At 42.0% G+C, this 23,389-nt stretch overlaps 1 protein-coding gene across 10 annotated transcripts in view; it reads right to left on the reverse strand.

Moving 5' to 3' along the window:
- FOXN3 (forkhead box N3) overlaps positions 1-23,389 on the reverse strand; it is a 212,019-nt gene that overhangs the window by 88,146 nt on the left and 100,484 nt on the right. For all 10 annotated transcript variants that reach the window (XM_056346820.1, XM_056346829.1, XM_056346828.1 and 7 more), the window contains one exon: positions 18,886-19,022. In XM_056346820.1, the coding sequence (XP_056202795.1) occupies positions 18,886-19,022 (137 nt within the window). The remainder of the gene's footprint in view (positions 1-18,885; positions 19,023-23,389) is intronic.

Consider the following 23,389-nt stretch of genomic DNA (forward strand, 5'->3'; position numbering starts at 1 on the left):
TGCTTTTCAAATATCAGATGACCTCAAGCTTGCTCATTCTAATGAAATGATACTCATCAGTTATAAAATGAATGGGACATAACCTTTTAAACATTAAAGAGGCAATTAATTTATAGCGCATCCGTTTACTACAACCAATTAAGCAGAAATATTTTCTTCATGTGTTAATGTAACTTCTGACAAATCATGGGGGAAAAAATGGAACAAACGACTTTGCCAAACCTATTAATTCTCATGTTGGCAGTTTCATTGATAGTCAAGTCTCTTTTTTCCATGTCACAAACAGTGCATTACCAAATTTTTCCAGTCAACACACAAAGGACTGAAAGTAAATACACATAAACTGGAAAGCACCAAGCCCAGCCATTTGCAGCACTGAACCATCCAGATAGCTGCCTCTACTAGGTGCAGCAAATACCACCTGCACTTCTCAGTTGGACTGGAACATGCTCAACCAACAACTCCTTAGAAATCCCTGCACTCAAGTTTTAGATCATAGAGAAACATGACTTGAAGTAAAGAAGGACTTGGATGCCATCAGCAGAAACTGTTGTCATCTCATTGCACTCTACCCTTTCCAAACCATTTTTCTGTTGTCATTGCTAACCCCCTGCTTAAACTGTCTCCTCCTCCACATTAGCTCCTCTGCTGAATCCCTTCTGGAATTTATTATTGTCTTTATTCTATTTCAGAAAGTTTCTGGCTATTTTGTAGAACCTTTAGCATTTCAGCATGGGACAGCTTCACAACTAAAGGATGAAAGCATGTGTTTCTTCACCAATATGTGTGAAAACTGCTGATGGATTTGTCTCTCAGCCTCTCTTTCCCTCTTTTCTTAGAGGGATTCTAGAATTGGTTATGAAGGCTATAAAGCAGCAAGTCAGATTCACTAGATTATATATGTATGAGAGCAGTGTAACGGAATAAAAAACAAAAGGGACAAAAATTTAGCATTTAACGTGTGCCTTGGATGGGAATTAAAACACTTGTTTATGAACAAGTTCAAAGAGAACAACTCAACTTCAAGAACAGTATGCAAAATATCCTATTTTAATGGTTTTGTCTAGAGAAAAAGGGTTCCCTCCATTAAAAAAGAGGTTTTTCTCAAACAGTATATTCCCCATACAATCCAATCTTGCCCATTATTCAGGCTACACTAGCCTGAGTGGCAAGATGATGCCTGCTAACCTCGCAGTGCCACAACGGGAGACAGCTTTAAGCATTTGCCTATGAAAGCAGGTTTAATAAGGGCTAGTGTGAAATGCAGTTGCAAGGGAAATCAAGACTGTGGCAGAACTCACTACTCTATGCCAAGAAACTCCCCTAAACCTGTGGCCATAGTGAACTGAAAGCAAGTCTTTCAAGACTACCTACACAGGGTTTCACATTAAGAAATTTCACTGAAAAATAGAAGACAGACAGACAGACAGAAAAAGCTGGTAACAGATATATTCCCGATCCCTCCACAACTTTTGAGTCTAAGCCACCCCAAGAGAAACCATTTCCCTCTTGGGAAGGGCAGAAAAAGAGTCACCATTTCACGCAGCCTTGCATGAATAGACTAAAGCAAAACATTTCCTACTAAATCCACTATGTTTGTAATTCTCTTCAGTAATTCCCCGCTTGTAATTCTTCTTCTGAAAGGAGAAGAGGGTGAAGACCTCTATTTCTGCTGCCTCCAAGCAAGCTCCAGTGTTCAGCCCCTGACACACCTGTTACATGAGCGCACACTGTGGTCTATTCAATATGGCAGCAAGGCTTAGTGCCCGCTTCCCTCCCAGAGGAAAAGGACAACGTCCACCACTATGGCACTGATAGGAGATGGTGCTTTTAACTGAAGTAGGAACTGCCTGATTTGCATCTCTGAACAGGCCAACAAACAAAAACCAGCACTGAACCTCATCTGTAGGATGGGTGGTGAAAGGGTGACTCTGGTGCCAGTCTCGTAGTAACCACCAGGAAAAAAAGTTTCACCAAAGAAGAAAAGGGCGTTCAGTCTGCCTCCTTTCCTTGGCTCCCCTTTTAAAGAATACAAATAAGCTTCCTGACAAACAACAGGTCTTTTGATGAGGCAATAGCTTTCCTCTGTGTTTTTGTTTGTTTGATGAAAACACTTTGATTTCGCAGGAAGCACCAACAAATGCAACTGGGGATCAACTTAGTTAAAGAACCTTAAAAAGCAACAGGACACACATCTACTTCAGCCACTAAACTGGATTGTCTCACTGGCTTGAGCAAAACTGCTGAATTATTTCCCTAACAAAAGAAAGGCGCTTTTAGGTCCTATAATCTCATTTCAAATCCTTTTACCCACTCCCTACTCTTTTTGGCCTTGAAATTGCAATCCTCTTTCAGGACTAATCTCAGGACTAATTGGTGCCAGCACTCCAGTTTCTCTCCTAGTTTCTTCCCCCTCCCTCTCACATTGTTCAGTTGCTGAAAAGGATGGCAGGCCAGGGTTCAGTGCCCCTATAATGAGTCTGTTCCTACAGAGTAACTGTTAATAATTAGCAGGAAGCATTTTGTCTTTAAATTGCACAGCATGAGCAGCAAGATTTTGCAGAGGCAAAGAATTGAATCACTGTTCCTCAAGGAGCTCCACAAGTTTGTGGGCGATCCACAGGCCGGAGGGCAGGGTATGCAGGGCGCCGTGCCCGGGCCGAGCCCCGCCAGCCAGGCATGCAGGGCGGCACAGGCAGCGTTGGCGCTTCCCAAGCTCCAGCAGCAGCATGAAGGAGAAGGGAAGCGAGGGAGCACCCTGCACACCTCCGCTCCGGTGCTGCGGCAATGCCACCACTGAGGGACACGTCGACGTGACAGGACCGAGTTGGTGTGGTGAAAGGACAGCCTTTGTTTAAGAAACATTCAAGAATACGACTCCCTGAAGAATAAAGAGCAAAGAGGAGATTTAAGAAAGCCTGCTACTTTTCAGCTAATGACTGTATTCGCAGGTAGTGCCAAAAAGGAACAATGACTTCTCTTACCAAGGGACTATCAGTGTTGACCATTTCCCAGCCAGACTTGGAAGCAAAGTTAGCTTTTCTGTAATTGGAAACTTCTATCTAGCAAGTCCATTAAAACAAAACCACAAAAAAAGCTGTTTCCAATGGATGTTCATTTCCAGCAAACCTAAAGCTAACCTTGAGTTTTGATTCAGGCAAAATAAGCTGAAAGTTTTCAAAGCTGGTAAGACTGCATCACCAAGAGTCCACATAAAGTTTTGACACTTAGATACTGCACAGTGTCTTCTAATGTCTTGAAGCTGAAGGACAACAACACAAGAAACTCCATATAATGAGATATACATCGCTTCCGTTGTACTCCCAAGGAGCACTCTGGAGCTTAATACAACTGTGACTACATCCATACCCTCATTCGCTACTGCACACCTTCAGGCACCTGCCAGCCATTATGCTATGAAGAGTATGTCAGCATTAAAACAGGAAAAAGATAAAGCTTGCCTCACTCTCCTGACAGATCAGCTCTTCTTGTGGACCATCAATAAGAGATGGGCTGTCAGGTGCGAGGCTGCTGCAAAAGCCACCACACAAGACACAATATCTGACTACGTTTAAGGAATGTACTGCTAGCATGAAGAGGCAACACCAAAGGTTTCTGTGTAAAAAGACATACTCTCTGGCATGCTCAGCCAGCATCTGGCTGTCACTGGAGAAAAAAAGGCATGCTCTGTTAATTCCAGTACCCACCAGAAATGGTGTGGGTACACAACAGTCACATGGTAAAAACTTGTCATTTATCTCCAGTCACAGAAATCGATAGCAGGTTTGAACACAGAGCTGAGATTACTGATGATTTTTCTTTGTTTGCAACATAGCTTGAGATCAGATGGTGTCTTGGTGGCTTTTGAATTAAGATGTGTAATAAGTATGCTTAGCTCTGTGCCTATTACCACTCTCTGAATGTTAGGTTCCCCCACCATGCTGAAGCTACCCATAGCATGACACCTTACTGAGGAAACAGTGTTACAGAAGATCAGCTGAAACAAGTGCATTTAAATTCTCCATCTCTTGAAAATGCAGTTTGCAAACCTTGTGCTCAGGGATCCATCACTTATTTCTGTTTGCCTTTGCATCAGAAATTTCAGACAGAGGACTCTCCTCAGGTCATCCAATTCAGCTTTCTGCCAACAGAAAACTCTTTCCTACAGTCAATTTTCTAGGATTTTATTGAGTCTGCTTTTCAGCACTCTACCAGATGGATTTCAGACCATTTCCTTTAAGAGATTAATACAGTCTAATAAGTTCATTATTTGCACCTGGCCAGTGACCAAGGAAAGATAAGCCAGAGCCTGTGTACTTGTTTCCTCCTCACATGCTATTAAAATGGCAAGTTTTCCATCCAAATGTCAAAGCCTCTTCACAATAGCAATACAACAGAGCCAGAGAGACATCCTCGTGAAAATCAAGCACCTGCGTTCACAGAGGAATACTGTGAACTTGTTTATAGCATCAAAGCAACCTCCCTTTTCTACCTTGCAGTTTGAAATCAGAAGACAGCAAGTAAAGATCAGTTCGTGTTGCCAGTCCCGTCTCCCCAGGTCAGAGTCCCTGGATAGTGTTTGCCTACTTCAGTGTGATCCCAACTCCCGTACCGGCACAGGCTGCTCTACCACTACTGCATTACAGCATAAGCTGAGCGATGCACAGACTGCCGAACTGTGCCACGCGAATTACCCTCTCTCACCAAGCTTGTGAAGACTAAAATCATGAAGTTCAGGTGCAGCACCTCTTTCCCCAACAGCTGCTTTACCTGGCACAGGAAAACTTTCCTATATTGTGTAAGTGACTTGAGAATACAGGTGTGCAAGTCAAGAAACCTTTAAGGCAGGTTTGCAGCACTCACCTGTCAGAACACACCTGAGTCAACACTAAGCGTGATAATGCCTCCAGGCTCTTCTGTGCAGAAACTCAGCTTTGGGAGCCAGATGTAGCATAATTTTACCAGCAGAGCACTGTGCCATCTAACTAGCCTCAGTGAGATTACGGTTCAATGATGTGTTTTCTCTGGTAGGAATGCTTTAAGAAAGCCCTCATCCCTCCCTGACAAGCCCCAATCCCTTAAAAAAAATGAACAAATCACCAGGATCTCATTTACAGTGCAACTATACAGTGTCTTCACCAGCACAACTGAGAAGAAGTTTGCTATTGTACAAGGGCAGCAAGAACATCTTAAAATGACTTTGCGAAGGACAACCAAAGAAAATACACACACACAAAGATGCAACCCAAAAAATAAAACTAAACCAAACCCGCAAACCAACCCTCTGCTGAGCAATCAGAAGATCCTGCTTCCAAGGTCCTCAGGCAGCTGTTTGAGAACTAGTCTGGAGACTGCTGCATACCACTGTCACATGTGGCATGGTTAAAGCTCAAGTATGCTTTTGTTGTCTTAGACTAGCCAAAAGGCAAACTCAGTGGCAAATCCACACAGCCTGTGAAAAGCTTCCTCTGTTACTCTGTGGGGTTTTAACTGATCAGACAGCAACTGTTAGTGGGGTTTTTAACTGTACTGACTGAGTACCACCCAGGGAGTGCTAGCCACTCTTCCCAGGGGCATCTCATACCCACTGTAGTGAATTGAGGATGGCAAATGGGCAAAGAAATAGGCAAAAGAGAACCTGGGCAGGTTTTTTTTGATAGTGCCACTCAACATAAACTCTTAAAGATCTTGCTCTGTATCATTACAAAATACAGAGCTCATCAATACAGCCTTCCCTGTATTCAAAGCAGGATTTTGATGGTAATAACCCCAGGGAAACAGAAGGTGACCAGCTCTAGCACTTCCAGCACAAATTTCCATTCTCTTTTTCCATCAAATCTGAGTAAGTCTATTTCTACATCTGAAGGCAAAAGCAGCAAAATACACTTAATATCCAAAAGATCTACATCACTTCAGCAATATAGCTGATTACAGCTCTTAAACTATCATGGAATAAATGTGTTCGTACAAAATCTTCCTGTTACATTATGTTATACTTGCAAGTTGCAAAATAAAAGCTGGCTACTCCAGAAGCTTTGTTTGTTATTAATTCCCTTAAGTTTAGAAAATTATTTCATTCTAATTAATTGTTTTATTTATTTTTTAATCTCATGAGAAAAATTGTCGTCTTCATCTTTCATATGCAAAACAGCTAACGAGAGAACAGTTTTTAATATAGAGAAGGAGCTCCAATTAATAGAGTTCATATATACTTTAGGAGCTGTTACAAATTTTGTCATTGATCCGAAGCTGCCTGAAAGTAAGTCTTTTCAGGAAAGTTATATAATTAACAGTAAGTAGTTCTGATTTTGTTTACAAAATTCAGTTTTGTTTATATTTTTTTCTCCATCTGCTAATCTGGATTAAACAAAAATTAATGAAACCTAAATGATGCCAAACTTGCTAAATCTGCATCTCTTTTTCATATACTTTTACTGGAACCTGCATCCTGCACTGCCATCAGTTACGAATTCCCAACGCTGCATGGATATTTTAAAGCATCACTACATTTTTAGTAACGCAATCTTCAATATCTGCCTTACTATGCAAGTAATTTTTATTTTACATATTCTGTTTTAAAAAAATACCACTACCACCACACTCACACAAGATTAAACCCCAGAATTATATACACTGCTGAACACTGAAGTGAAAGTGTCAAAAAGAGAGTCTGTTCTGAGCATCTTAGTTTTTCAGAGTAACCTTAGGAAGTTTCCCATCAAGCCTGTAACCACTGTTTCAACAGAATTTCTTGTGGAAGGATATATCATGGAATCCTGATAAAAATAGTTACAGAGAAAAGCAGTGAGAGGCGTAGAGCTCTGCAATATTTATATTATCCAGACAGACAACATAGAGAACGCATCAGTGAGGTTAAAAACTACAGCACAGAGAACAACTGGCAACAGCAGTCAGGTATAAGGGGCCATAAGCAACAAATGCAAAAAAATGTCAGCTGTATGAAGCTGGACACCAACTACTACTGCTGAAAAGGGCAGAATAATAAACTACAGTTATTCCACTTTCACAAATAAAGTCCATGTAGTACTGATTCTAATACCAAAAATCTGTCATACAAGCTAATGAAAAGAAAATTTAACAAGTGCACACATGCTGCAGCAAGCCAAGAAAGCAATACATTTACATTTGTATTAGCAAGACTCATTGGCTGTGCAATCTTTGATGCTTTAAGATTTAAGAGCAATGAAAAATTACTGTACATAACTGAAGCATACACATGAGCCCACAGAGCGAGTTGTGGCAATTAACAGGAGGAGATTGCCAACAAAGCAGAAATGCGTCAGGATGAAAAGAAAGATCTTTTATGAAACTCTGATTCACACTCATATCTGAGCTGGCCAATCTCTTCAGTCATTCCCCTTTCACAAAGGGAAAAACTATCTTAAAACACAGAGATGGAAAATACGTTCCTTTGTAAACAGATGCATAGGTCTATGTGACAACCCAATCAACTTCACCCCGAGTGGCAGAGCCAGGCTGCACCTTACCAACACTCCTCTTCTGGTATCTGCAAGTTATTCATCAACAAAATGAACTTCTCTAATGTGTTTGTTAGTCAATCTGCTTACACAAACCCACTTCAGACTAGCTGTCTCAAGCAATTCTCCTATCACTGTTGCTGTATTTACTCTTGTAATGAAAACAGGTCACCTGCACTAAAACAGTACATTTTGTTTCTAGATGCAAAAGAGAGTAGCTTCTCTGGCAGCCATACTACCTTTTGACATAAAATGTACATGCATAGACATATACCTATGTGCTGAAACCCCCCAAAATTTGCACATTTATCACTAAAACCACATGAAGTCATAGGCAAAAAAGCCTCAGGCGCAAAACAGGGAATCTTATTGAAAGTATAACAACATGAAAGCCACCAAACTGGATGAAACCAGCAGCCTGTTTGGTCCAGGGTTTCCATGACCCATCTCTGGTATTGGAAGCTTCACAGAGAGTGGAGAAGCAGCTTAGCACAGTAAATCTGTGCAGTATTGGAGAGACCTATGTAAACCTAAAAATCCCACAAAGTCTAGTACCCTCTTCCAGGTATATCTGTATTGGCTCTGGTCATGATAGTTAAAACAACACTCCACCTTTTGGGGGACTACTGCTTAATTCTTAGCCTCAGCATTTTTCTGTGGTAGCAAGTTCCACTAATTTACACCCTACATAAGCCTCCCACCCCACTTTTTCTAACCAGGGCTGGGGGGAAGAGCAGCAAATGCTACATTTTACAAACAGTGTCAGTGTCATCCTTTAGAAACAGAACAAATGGCACTGCCAAGGACCCACACACACACACACTCCCTTTGGGACCACCTAGAACAGAAAAGATGCCCAAACAAGAGTCTCCTGAAATCTATCTAGTACACGGCCCCTTAATTCTCATTTATATTTAGATGTACCAAAATTGCTTGACAGTTTTTCTTTAAAGAATTGTGGGGTTCCCAAAATAAAGTTAAAACATCTGTGGAAAAAATACAGTATTACAGCTATTCAAATACAACCTTCAGAGTTTCAGTGTGGCTTTACTGAAAAAGAACAAGAAACGCAAGTGCTGAGCACTTCTGTTTCTCAAGGGGAAAGGGGAAGAACCATTTTAGCAGGCCACTGTAGCATAAAACACAGTGGACAAGCAAAGAGCTGTAGCTCTCGCCTCCTGTCTTTTTACTTTGGGACAAACAGGTAAATACGTAAGGAAGACAGCCTCTCTTCCCAACCATGCAGGACTTTGCTGAGGATGGAAACTTCTCTACTAAGGAGCCCCCCACCTCCTCCAAAAAACAGGCCTTATGTAAGTAGCTCATTCTGATGAAACAAGCAGCTTGATTTTCCAAGTCAAAATTCAGAACTCATGTAAAAAAGTTTCAGGATGAAAAAAGACTATGCTTTTTGTTCCAAAACTTCAGAATGAGGTATTTTAATACCATTTAAGCCCTTTCAGTTTTTATTCCTCTCAGTCATGGAAGTTCCTGTGAAAGGAAACAACTCTAGCCGAAGTTTTATTCATACAAAACCCAGTTCCATCCAAAAATAGGAGAAATATCACTTTTACATAGTCATATTATACAATCAGAGGACGGATTCACACACATTAAAAACTGTATACAACAGAAACCCAGGTATCATGGTGATGAAGGGAGTTATAAAAGCCAGAAAGAGCACGTTCAGTCATCATAACCTGCATGTGGCAACTCCAGCCCTGAGCTGAAGGTTTTATGACCTCTGAAGGGAAGTCGTAACTGCCAATGATAAGAGAAAAACTCATGATTTGAGCATTCAAATATTAACAAACAAATTGATACCAAAACTTACTTTCTTCAAACAAATTAAAATAGCCTGTCTTCTCCAGAAAGCATATCAAACTATATATATATATAGATAATATCAGCATACAGGACACTATATATACACATATCCATACACTGGGATACCATACATAACCATATAGAAAAAGTGTACTGGCTAATAAAGAATCAAAAAGACTAACCTGTTCGAATTTGTTTTGAGGTTTTTATCTGAGAATAAATATTTACCCTTTACTTCAAGATTTAGGGCCAGTGGCACTGCAGTATGGCAGTGGAAACGCTCTAAAAGTTTAGGGCACTTGTGCTTTTTTTAAAAAAAAGAAACAACATTTGCAGAAAGCATGATTGATACTTCAAGAAATACTGGTCACATACACAAGCAGGGATTACGCAGACACCTAACACAGGTATGAAATGCAACTGCACTTTTAACTGTATGTATAAAGTAACCGGAAACACTACTGTGACAAGCCTGGCTTAGCACACAGGTGCGTGCCCCCCTACGGCTGGGAGATAAGGAAATCAAGAGAGGATTTTGCTCAGGACAAAAAGACCAGCTGGTCTGTAAGGTCTGAAGCTCAACTGACCTTCCCTTGAAGCTCAACTGACCTTCCCTTGAAGCTCAAGATCTCCCAACCTGCTGCGCCAGCTGCCTCAGAACCCAGGCTGCAGGTCCACCATCTAGTTCAGTTTTTTACCTCTGATGGGTAACCCAAGGCCAGATAGGCCACCTTTATCACCTGGACCCCACATTGTTAGGATCTTCCATAGTCACACTGTGAGCAGCAATGAAATGGGACTCTCATGTTCTGCTTCTCCCTAACATTGTGCAGAGAAAGCAGAAATTAATTCACACTGCCCATGCTCAACTCCCAGGATGTTTCTATATGGACAACCAGTGGTTTTATGGTGCAGTTGTCACTTTCAGTTATGACCTGGGGAGAAGTCAAGTCACTTGCAGCCAGTTCCTCCAGCTCTTGGCTCAAGTGGACTGTCCCCAGATGATGAGGAGCTGCCAAACCAGTCTGCTTGGCCTCTTCCCTTAGCCAAGGCCACTGAACCTCTGTGCAGAACTGACATTCTTGGAAGGGCATTACATATGGAACAAACTGGTTACACAAATACTGGGAGTTTCACATAAACTGCAACAGCTCCCTCACACCTTAAACAAGTTCTCTATTCCCCAGTATACATTCAAACTTTACATAAAAGGATGAAAGGTCCATTTCTTTTTGTTTAAGACAGAACTGCAATTCTTGTAAATAGTCAATGTAACTTGGTTTGAGTGTAAACAAATATTAAATAAATAATGAAGAATTGAGCTGCAAAATGCCTTAAAATCATAAAAGCCATCCCCTCCCTAGTTTGAAAGATTCTGAAATTATCGTAACTTTCTCACAGAAACTTTATTAATATAACATTAGAAACTGTGTTAAGGATGTCAGTCTTACAACAGAACTGCAAATAAGGTGACTTTCCCTGTAAATCTTTCTTACTACAGGCACCAAAGGAAAGAAGTTCTGTAACTAATAGAACAGTGAAGAAAATATAAAATAAAAAAAATAATAAAAAAGAATAATTAAAATTCAATTTAAAAATTTAACTTGAGTTCTGGAAATGAAAAAAAACTTTTCTGAGTCCAACAGCAGTAAGATGTAACACATTATCATACTATTTGTGGCTTCTCGCGCTTCATGAGTCTGTTTTCAAATGCAAAGTCAGATGATCTCCACTGCTGTAATACTGTATGATCAACAAACATGATGCTCATGTGCCACTGTTGATCACACAAGCACTTGTTCCCAAGTCCTAATTTTCAACTACTAAAATTTTGGTGAACTGTTACTGAATTGCATTGTGCAGGCTTCCCCACCCATGTAACTGCTGCAGTTGTAATCATGATGCAATGGCTATCAATGGGATGAAGGGCGAGAGATGGACTGAACACTGGAGGTTCCAACTGATGGAGATGGACTGAACACTGAGGGAGATGAGAGGTGGACTGAATACTGGTAACCAAAGTAAAGGTGCATCCCATGCTCTCTGCTTTCTGCTCATACACTGCACAGCACACACCCTAACTGCACAAGAACACACTTGGGGACAGCAGAGAAGAGGGATGGGGAGCTGCAAAAAACAATCTCAGAAGCACAGCACCCACATGCTTTCAAGTTTCTGCAGTCAGCAATTCACAGCTCTGTCAATGAGGCCACTAACAGTTTTCATAGGGAAATACCTTGGTCTACAGATGGATTTACAAACTAACAAAAATTTCAAAACTCATCCCCTAGACTTTCCTTTTCCCATGAACTGAAATGGAAATATTTATGGTACCATTCCAAGCTATCTTTGGAAGAAGGCTATATTTATCTACAGAAGGCACAGGGCGGGGGAGCTAAAAAGTCAAGCAACTGGGAAAACTGTTCAACGAACAGGACTATGAATAATAACCACGCAAAGCAAGGAGCTGGTGTTTTCCTGGAATCTAGAGAAACACAACAGGCTAAGGAAGCTGCTTTACCAGAAGTCTGCAAACACACAGCCAACACAAAAACTCAACCTAATCTTTACGTATTTGGCAAATAGGAAACGAGACATTTCTACTGTTTTGGGGGTATGGATGAAAAAGAACTGAAAACATCTAAGCTGAGAAGGCTCAGAAGCATTTATCTAAATTTGAGCAGAATGAAGACATGATTAAAGGGTTATTTGTATTTCCACAAGCCGTTCCTACTGAGCAAAATAGCACTGCAGAAAGGATGCATGAAACTGTTGCATGGAAGAGGGTGGACTTGGACTTTCTGTCCAGGATCTGCTGCCACCTTTCCCAATTTATCTCACTCCCCTCTGTCTCCCTCATATGGTAACACACAAGAAAATTCCTTTTAAAAGGTAAGAGCTGATATGTTTTGTTTTCTGAAACTATGTTTAATGGGATACTTCCCACATCACAGAAATCTACTGGCTAGAGAGCAGACACAGATGTTAGAAAACAAGTCTTGGACTCGCAAATCCTCAAATATTTATGCACTGATAGCATTACAGATATCCACTCAAGCAGAAGTTCTTTATTCTTTGCTATTCCTACCTGGCATCAAGTGGAACCGATGTTCTCCAACTTGCCAGAAACAAAAACTAAGCAGCATAATCCCACAGTATAGATACCCTTCAAATCAAAACATATTATGGCGTCAGAGAGCAGGCACAATTTGGAAGAACTTGTGTTCTCTGTGATCCCTGAGCTACAAAAACAATGAAACAAAATTCCCCAAAGAGAAGAAAACTCATTCTGTCTCTATCCAGGAAGCAAACTATCTAGATCGATCTTGATAAAGGGGTTGTAACATGCACAGAAATTAGAATGCTCTGTGGCCAGCTTCATTTCCTATTGAAAGCAAAACCATAATAATGAATTAAATCTGTGTTTCCAGACTGCAAAGGACAACCAATTAATTTCTTTTCTAAGTCCCTTCTTGCAAGGACATACCCTGCAGTGTCTTTCAGTGCTTTGAAGTTTTCAGTGAATGGGAAAAGGTTGTTTCACCAAATGGCCACAGAAGATGTTTTCTAATTGCAAGTTATAAAGTATACGGATAAAAGACATGCTTATACATTGTCCAAAACGATAACTGACAACATACCGACTTTGATGCAGGTTTAGCTTCAATAAACAACTGCAAAAGAGTGAAGCTTGTGACAGGAAAGCCCAAACCCGCAAATATTTGAAGCAGTTTTTCCAGTAATAGCAGTTTCCTAAGCAGCTGATCTACAACAGCCATCCTCAGCAGGGAATGCTTGTCTGTTTCACATCCATGTAACAGCTTCAAAGTTCCCCATCCTGAGCGGACTATACGCAAACTGCCTCCTAACAGTGCAGGGCAGCAGCTGCCCATGGGGTTTTAGCTGCAGCAGGAGGTGGGGGTGCAGCGAGGCCCCACACAGGGAGCTCCTGCCCCACGGCTGCCCCTCGCCCTCCCCACCGCACGGTGGGAGGACTTGTACTGGGGAAATGCAAGCAGGAAGCAAGGACTAGGAGTGGCAAGACTACATTTTCAGTCTTAAAATAGGTAAATGCATTATTTTTCCTTGAAATCCAAATCTAAGTGTGCCCAGGCCACCTCTCCTGCCATCTACTACAGGGCTTGCAGTGATGGATGGTCCTGGCAGCAAAAGCTTTTCCCCCCTGAAAACCAAGTTTCATGAATTTTTCGTTGTGTCTGTATTAATAAATTTCAAAAGTTAGATGGGGATCATAATCATGAAGTCCCCTTTTCGAATCCTACCTCGGGATAAAGAATAAGGAAAACTAGTTTTATCAGAAACAGGTATAAAAAGACAAGATCCTGGAGAAGTGATGAACGTTTAAGGAGTTTGTAGCATTTTTACGGAAGCCAGCAGCAGGAAATGTTAAGAGACACTAAATTTGATGAAACAGAAGCCACTCCAAATTTTTCAAATCCCAGGCTGGCAAAGTTTCATAAAACATTTGGTTAGTCACGTGCCTGCAGTCCCTCTGTGATCCACTGGCCTTCCTCTGTACCACTCGCTTCAACAAGGAAAGGAAAACCAGATCATGAAGCCAACACACATTTAAATGAAACACTGTTCTGGAAAGTGACTCTACAGAAGATGTAGAGGGCTTTTTTTTGCTGACTTCTTGCAGGGCCACCTTCATGCAGCAGCCTCTGAGGCTGCAGCATCAGCCGGGAGCCTGGCAGCGCAGCGGGGCAGCTCTGCAGCACCCACTCTGCCAACACCACCACGTACACCGGCTGCAGATTGACTCCTCTCACCAACAACCAAAATCATGGGGCAGTTAGTTTTTGCTACACATTTTCCTGTCCATTTCAGCCCAGCAAGGCTCAAGCCTTCTCTGCAGAGGGCAGCCTGGCTGAAACAGTGACACCCATCAGAGGAGGCATTTTTCTGATAAAAGTGCTCTGGTGTGCACAGGTGGAATCTGTCTAAAGCCAAGCACAAATCCAGCTCAGGACTAACTGGGGTCTCAATCCTTCCTGAAGCAGAACATACCAACCAAACTCACCCGAGGAGCTATGGAAAGGAGCAAACCAACAACGAACCCAACAAAGCCTTTATGAACAGGCAGGCTGGGGCAATGCAAGAAGGAAACCACTCTTCAGTTTCTATCTTGGGCACATTTGCAGTTTCGTTATTTATATGGCAACTTCAGACATGTGTCAACACTCACCACTGGTTTAACAAATTACAATTAGCAAAAGACACTGGGAAAATGAAAAGCAGTGCACTAATGCTCCGCAAGTCAAGGGATCTAGCCGATACTCCTAGGTGGTGACCCAAATCTTCAAATATTTTTTTAGCCATCTCTGAAACTAATAATTTCTGTTCTTTTAGATTACATTTAGATTACATTACAATTTAGATTACATAATCTTCAGCAGTAGGAGGAGAAATACAGTTGAGAACTAGTCCCATATAATACAGAGAAAAGAAAAAAAAACATTTCAAGATCTCCTCGAAGTGCTACTACAGTACAGTTCAGTTAAGAGTCAGAAAACTGGAAATAAAACATATAGATGAAATATCAGGGCACAGACTTACACAGTTACTTCACCAAGTTTGTGTCTATCAATATATTTCAATGTTGCTATTGCCAACTTAATTGTAAATATTTTAAAATAAACATATTAGCCTAAAGCACCTATTTTTCCACACCAAGTTTTTTTCTTTGTAACACTGTGTATCAGTGTTAGTTTACCCTTGAAATTCAATCAGAAAAATCAGATAATAATCCAAGGGTGGGTTTTTTTGTTTGGCATAAATATTGTTTTTAAAAAATACATATCCAATCCAATTAAAATTAAATGGTTCACATTGCTATATTGCTGCTCTTCTTAGAGCTTACACATAATCTTCACCCTGAATTGCAATAGCAATTCGGACAACTGTAGTCTGAAGTTCCTTCTCCTATGCAAACACTGCAAGATTGCTTCTCTCCCCTGAAACTATGGTCTTTATACATAGAGCCCAACGTAATCCACACTTCCTTGAGTCATACATCTGATCTCAAATGATACTGGTGTAATGGGGTCAGCCATCCAATTGTGTGGGTTCACATCATAAAAATCCTTCATAAAGGTCTTCCCTGTTATGTTCATGCAGGATGTTCTAGTGTAGTTGTAAAACTAAATAATCTCATGTAATTAACTCTGCTCAGAAAATGACAATTTGTCTGTTCAGTGATCATCTTGCTTGGGATATTTTTACCATACTTTCCTCCACTCTGTGCTCAATTCACCCCTAAGCTGCTTATGCAGATACCAAACAGAACATGTGATTCATATGTGTATCCTGGTTCTTTTAAAACATCTGATAAAGACAAGCAATAGGTCAACTTGCCCCTGTGGAATCACACCAACTGATCCTTATAAACCTTGTAATTCCTCCAATTAATCCTGTTCCTAGAGGCAGGAGTAATATTGGTGAATTATCTGGTTCCAGACCTATTTCCTTAATATCAGGTGACACAGTTTCTCTTAGTTGTGAGCTTCAGTTATGTAAGACGGATGGACAGCAAAACCTCTGCCACCCAAGGATTTTTTCTAAACGTATTATCTTCACCACCAGAAAAATTTCCCTTGGAATTTGTTACTATGACGATGTATTGCTTTGGAGATCCGAGGATGGTGGAGTGGATTTATGTTTTCTACCCGTTACTGAATGCTTTATCATGTGTACAAGGACATTGCTTACATATGGGATTATTGTTTTTCAATGTTCACCTCCTTGTGAATATATCAGAAATATACTTGAAAAACTTATTTTGCCATGTAACTGCCAATACACAATTAAATTAATTCAACAGTCACTGATGGCCTAGACCAGTCTCATGTTGATGTCTCACCACTCATTAGTATATGAATAAATAAATATTTCAGAAGGCTATGGGAAGATTAAATTTTATTTGACAGTGGGACCACTGAAAGATAATCAGCTAAATATAACAGTGAGACCACAATTTCTTCATACAAAACCAGCCTCCTTTGGGCCTCTATTTACCAGGCATTTGCTCCTGCAGCCAGCCAAACTCTTTCTTTTATGATGCCATTATTACAAGGAAGACTCGAAAGCGCTTGGCAGCACAAGCAATATAGAAGCAGCTCTGACATCCCACTGTTTCCAAGGAGAGGAAGTTTCCCTTTCAGTTTTGGGACTCATTTGCGCATGTTTCAGTAGCATCCCTCCCTCTTCCTCGCTCAGAAGACAGCTTTGCCATTTGCCCAGCTACATCTGGGCACCAGTGAAAGCAGGGAGTCTTTCAAAATGCTTTCTTAAATCCCATGCTGTTTGGCATGCACCACTATACCTCTCCTCTCCCACATGCAAAACCAAGCCGTAAGGTTCTGACCACCCACCCCATGAGAAGAGGGCAGCACAACTTCTGCCCATCTGTGGCTCTGCAGGCATCCTCTGCCACATGCAGCGAGGACAGGAGAGCAGTGGGCATATGGCTGTGCAGGATATACAGCAGCTGCCCTGGGGCAGGCTCCCCGACACCCAGGCACCCAGCTGGGGCATCTCTACGGGCTTGTCCCTGCAAGGACCACTTGTGCCGGTGCTGCTGCATTGCCTCCTTCAGCCTAACCTGGAAAAGCTATCTGTGAGCTCCTGCTGGCAACATCTGCCAGCAAAGTGCACAGCAGTTCTGGCAGACCTGACCCATTAAGACAACAGTCACTTCGAGCATCAAAAAACCCCCGAACATCAGAGATCCTCCTGCTTTCAACTGTGTGTGTTTGCTGTATTTTTTTGCTTGCAAGGATTAGAAGGGATCAAAGTCCCTCCATTACCACGTCGGATGTGCATTACACTGTTACCTGATACGAGAATCTCTGAATAAATCTGTATGGGCATAATTAAAATATTCTTAAAAAGGCAACAGATATTATATATAAAGCAAGGCTCTGGAAACAAGCCTTGTTCAAACACACAAATTACAATTTTAATACCATTATTCTATTTATCTGTCCTTCTGCAAAGCACAGTAGTGGTAGGATCGCTGAGAGCAGGGGAAGAGTGAAGGTGAAAAAATCCCTTCTAAAGGTGGTACTATGAAAAATATCTTTCTGGACTCCACACGAAACACAAGCCAGAGGGGCCCTCGCTGCTGGTGCTGCGCTCCTCCGGGAAATCCCAAACTGCTGCCACCTCCCACCGCCGGCCCGACCCAAGAGCCAGCCAGCCGCTCATTTCAAACCAGGGGAACAAAAAAGCCCCAACCCAACGCCTGCACCTCTCCCGATCCCCGCGGGACACAAAACCCGGTACAGGATCCCCGTTTTCAAAAAAGTTTCGGAGCGGCTGCCCGCGGAGGATTACCCGTTACCACGGCAACGGCGCGGCTGAGCCCCAGGGCCGGTCCTCTCGCCAGGCAGCGCCGCAGCCCCGTGATGCGGCGGCACCTGCCTGGGCTACGCGTTGCCAGGGAGACGCCCGCGTTGCTATGGCGACCATCACACGCTCATCGGGCGGCATGGGCGGGCAGCGGCTTCCCCCGCGCCAGCCCCCTTCCCCGTACCCCGGCCCCTCCCGGCGCCGCGCCCCGCAGCAGCCCTCCCCACTAATGTTGAAACGGCTACGGGAAAAGAACAATCAAACCAACCCAAACCCAAACCCCGTGCGAGCCACCACAGTCACTTTCTTAAGTCCTGGTGATGCTGCCGACCGCTGCTGCGGCTGGTTCAAGACACCGTCCTGATCTTTTGGGGTGAGGTGGTACAGAGCTGGCCACGACCAGCACTTCTGACCCAGCCCATTTGGAAGAACTGATGAAAACAATCTCCAAATTAGCAGCAAAGAGAAAGCAGTTTTGTCAAAACCCAGTGATCTCTTCCCCAGTTGACAGATGGCAGTCGTAGATTATCTCTCTTCCTTCACTAACCTTAGTCATAAGCAACGGCCAGATCAAAACCAAATGCAAAACAAATGAAAAAAACCCCACCACATGCTTATTTCACTGAAGCATGACCGAAAAATGGCTCTTGCCCTCTCCCAAACCCCTCCGGGATAACTTCAAGTGCAGGCACTCGCAAAGGGAGGTGTAACTACAACAAGGGCTGTTTAAGTCACCTGGGCACAGGGCTGCTGTGGAAACCTGAGGGTTGCACAGACAACACAGGCCCCATAGCTTGCCTGGGGGAAAAAAACCCAAGCCCATCTCCTCTGAGCAAGGGTACTGTGCTTTCACCTATTGCAAAGGGTGATAAGCGGGCACTTCAGAGCTCTCCATTTGCTTATATGCATCTTAATTTCAGGCATTTTTTTGCCAAAGGCACTGTGGCTCACATGGGAGGACTGCGAGCTCCTCTCGGGGGACTTGCTGCAGCCGCGCAGGGGGACAGACAGGTAAGGCATCCCGGACAACTGCTGCGCAATGCCAGGCTGCCGCCAGCACTCCCGGGCTTTCTTGACTAGCACACTTCCAAACTGCATCACTTAATTACATTTAACGTCTTACCCAAGATTCATATGCAACACCAGATGAAAACATTTAGAGTTGTAAAATGCATCTAGTTCTTACCTTTGATATGCCTGAGGAGATGTGGGAGGTGTATTGAACACATGCGAATATGGGTGATAGGGTGTCTTTTTCAAAGCCTGAATAAGATTTTGTCTATATTCTGGGTCTATACACCACAAGGACCCCTTTCCAATACTCTGCAAAGAAAAAAGAATTAAAAAAAAATCAAATATTTGTTCTAATGGCATAGCCTTATTTATTTAGCAGTATTTGTCAGGAAAAGCAGTGGGTCTGGGTTTTTTGTCTGACAGAAGTGAATATAGTTTGCTTGCCAAAGATTATTGCTCCATTAATAACATATTGCCACTGTACGATTTGAATCACACTTCTGGGGGGGTGGGTGTGTGTGGAGTAAGAATGAGTGTTTGGTTGCTCCCTTCCCCCTGCCCCCTCTTTTTTCTAGTTAATATGATTTAATAATATCTGGCAATTTCCCCATCACCCCCTATTGGAAAAATAAGAAGTTACAATTACTGTTAAATGGAAACTTTTTTTCAAAGTAGATGCTTTTTGAAAGTGATTTTCTTTTCCTTTTGCTGTTTTACTGACAAGAAACAGGGCTAGGAAGGAGGGGTTTAAACACCCTAGCAACTGTTTTAAAAATAAAAGGACTTCATCCTTCAACTCATATGACATCAGTTCCATTATACTACAAGAGGAAATTAATCATCTTTTCTCCCCTAAAGAGAAAAAAAAATACCCCCAAATCAAACAAAAAAAAATCTACAGTATAATCAGAATTTAAACTGTTTAAGGGTGTTGTGAAATTGTGATCAGTTAAAACAACAGTTACTGTAATTACCCTTTCTGGACACATGGAGCAACTTAATCTGTAATGTGAAGACTACACTGAAACTCAGTATTTATTCTGCAGTTACAAACAGTGCAATTTCAATTCTTGCCTCAATCCCATCAGAGGTCAGGATGCAGATATTTTAAATTGTTTCGTGCGAGTTCTCAAACAAACAGAAAAACAACTTTCCCTCGGCTCTACTATGAAAGCATATGAAATGGTAACTTGGGAGCAGCCTTGGTCTTGAGCATACATAAAAACAAATACCAATCCTGACTGTTGACTGAACTCCACTAGCAGGCTTTCAAGGCATTAAGGTTAAGACTTTTGGCAAATGTTGATACTCCATGGAGCAGGCGGGGAAGGCTGTGCTACTGCCTCTAGCTGCTTTTCAACCCAGGACCATCCCTCTTCTCAACTTCAACTTCTGTCAGCGAAGCAAGGCTCTCTGTTTCGCGTGTTGAAGAACACACACAGACACGCAAAAAATCACACCAGAAGTGGGATCTTATTTTCTAAAGACACAAGGAAGACCATAATCAGATGTTGTTTCCTTTCAAAATCTTATCATCTTTGTGGAGCCCAACCAACTCCTAAGTGCTTCTCTACCTCGTGGACGACTTTAGGATACACGGTGCAATGTGCAACGTGCTTACAGACCTTCCTTCCAAGCTTACAGACAGCATATCTGCACTAAATTATTCCCTCAAGAAAACAGAAAAATGAAAAAGAAAAATCTCCTCCAATGTCACTGAATGGCTGTGCGGGAGCATGTAGCAAGTTCACAGCACTGCATGAGACCTGGCTTGAAAGAAAAGGAGAGGGGTTGGCACAACCCACAGTAGCCACAACTGCTTTCTTTCAGAAACAAGCACATCTGCAGGAGGGGATGAAGAAGCAACCATCTTCTGCATGCTGCTCTGGTGGAACCAGGAACATGGGGTCAAGCTTCTTCTACAAGATAGCAGGGTTCAAGCCCATCTCTCCCCTTGCTTCCCCAAAGGCACCCTAGCAGAAAGGCCACTTAACAGCCTAAGGAAAGACATCTTCCAGCTCTCAAGGTGAAGTAAGGCCTTTGCGTGGCCAAAAAGCTCAAGATTAATGGGGCTAGAGAGAGAGAGAGAGAGAGAGAGCAAGCAAGACTCTTGGCTTTCATCTCAGCAAAGCACGACAGCAGATGACCGAAAGATGTACCACTGGTGCCAGTGGCAGAAGCTGTGCGCCACACACCTCAAAACAGTTTGCAAAAAAGAGGTTGTTATGTTTAGCCCTCTCTTAAATATGGGACAACGAGCCAGAGACTTCACATGTTAAGCCTAGTAAGTAACTTTTTAGGCAAAGGACAGAATTGAACACAGAATCCAAACCTCTCAAATTCCACTTTCATGCTCCACTCAAGAGCCAGAGCAAGAAGAACATGAAGCTTCATTTTAAGCAAGCAACATGCAAAACTAGGAATGTTTTTAGGAGAAAACTTTTGCTGGATTCCTTACTCCTTACAGCACAGGATAAGAGTAAAATAAAAAAGCTACACTTAAATACCATCTACCGTATTTGTACCTACTGGAACAGAATATATTGTTTCCAAACTTCTCTGCTTTTTCATTTACTTCCAAAACAGACTTTTTATCTACATGGAAGAGATTACTCCCCCAAAACCCATCAGAATTAGTTCAAGTTAAGGGCCTTACAAGATGAAGTCACTACTGACGAGTAACTTCAAAAATCTTCATTACTGTTAAGCTAAATTTATTTGGCTTGTCCATATTCTTGCAAAAGCCAAAAATAATCTCACTGAAAACCAGAAACTCTCACACAAGAAGTATTGAGAATTATACTCCTTGTTAAAAGAAACACTAGGAAGGCAGATTTGCTGTATTTTCAGTCCAACTCAGCTGACTTCTAATTTAGCAGCAAACCCCCCCCTGCAATTTAAGGCAAAGCTCTCTAAAGTTCCTTTTTTTAAGATAGTTACTTTTGTTTTTCCACAATCACACAAGAGAGCAGAAATAAAAAGAAAACTGAATGTCATCTGGTTCAAAGTCCTTCTTGACTGTCAGAGGTGTGAAAAGCTTTGTTAACTGTCTATTTAGGTGTGTCATTAGTCTTCCCATATACAGAGCAATCACAGGAAAGGAAATCACTGGAACTCTGACCCATCAGTTAGTAATTAAGTTCCATCTTATGACACTTGGCATGCTGCTTGCTAACTCCTCCAAGTCAAAAGTCAATAGTGGCTCCAATCAAAAAAAAGCAAGGAAGGGGGGAAAAAATGCCTGGATTGCATTTGACTCCCAGGCAACAAGTGACCGAGGAGTGGGTAACAGCCCCCTGATCATCTCAGCATTGCAGTGCTTTCAGACCCCCAAATATGCCACCTGCTCCCAAGGCCAGGCACAGCCACCTCCTCCTCTCTCGTCAATTACAGGTTACTTACTAATTAATTCTGCAGTCACATTTAAGGTTATTAAAAACAAGAAGAGTTACTATGAGTCTCCTTCACCTTGTCCAAGAGTAAATGATAGTTGTAGGTAAGCTGTTCTCTCTGATGGGGAGAGAAAGCAACACATAGAAGTTACCATGTAAAAGTTTATGACTGAATATTTTCCTGTTAAAAAACCTGCTGATTATCTTTTCTATTATTAAATTGTTATGCCCTTTTCCGTCAACATTGTATGTAGATTGTATCAGGTTATTGTGTACTAAATCCCAACTTATTAATTCATTTGCTCTTTCTCATGTCTCATACAAAATTGACTCCCCCCCAACAATTAAAACCAGTGCATTGCCATGAAAGGTACATAATACACTCTGTGTCCAATTGATTTTTCTCTCAATGGAATGCACATGAAGTTTTAAAATCCTACTTTACACAACCTGTTAGGATCCAAACAAAACCGTTTGGTCATCTTTTAGTAGAATTGAACAAAAGTTTCAAATTTAAAAATAATTAAAATGCTGCTAGTCAGCTTTTTCAGTTGTTATCGTTGCATTTCCACTATTAAAACTCCTCATTATAAAGATTTTGTTTCCATGTACCTCACAACTAACTGCCTGGCCTTACATATCACCTACCATCTGCTCAAAGCTCAATAAAAAAAATTGCGTGTTGAGCTCTTTCCAAGACCAATGCCCGTGAAAAAACACATGCCCTGTCTATATAAAAATTCCAGAAAATGTTTATTTGAGGAATTTTGTTCCTTGTTTATTTTAGCACAGACTTGAAATGTGTCAGGAACGCAGCTTTTTTCCAGGGTTGTTCTTTTCATTGCCATACAGTCTTCCCAAAATAAAGTGTTGCAAAAAGAGCCAACACAGGAACCACAAAACATACGGGCTCAGAGGGATGCTGGCAATTTCAAATTGTACCTTCTGAAGCTTCAGTCACACGTTCACTTTGAATCTGCATTGGACTGCACTGAAACCAGGAGAGGCAGCTTCAGGCACCCACATCTCTTATAGCAGCACCACCACCAAGAGGGTCCCAAAGGGAACAGATCCCTAAGGGAACATCCCCCAAAAGGGATGTAGTGGATGGAGGGGTGTGAGCTGCTGCTTCCCTGGTCTTCGCTGCACTGTTCTCCTCCCTGCCCTCCTGCATGTACCCGGCCCTTCTTCCACAAGCCCATTTCAGTCCTTTTCCTTGAAGAAAACTATTTTGCCGGTACAATTTTATGTCATTTGAACTCATCAAGCTGGTTCACGTGGTCT

Source organism: Falco biarmicus, chromosome 7 (genome assembly GCF_023638135.1).
Source record: "Falco biarmicus isolate bFalBia1 chromosome 7, bFalBia1.pri, whole genome shotgun sequence".
In the NCBI taxonomy this organism is placed as follows: domain Eukaryota; kingdom Metazoa; phylum Chordata; class Aves; order Falconiformes; family Falconidae; genus Falco; species Falco biarmicus.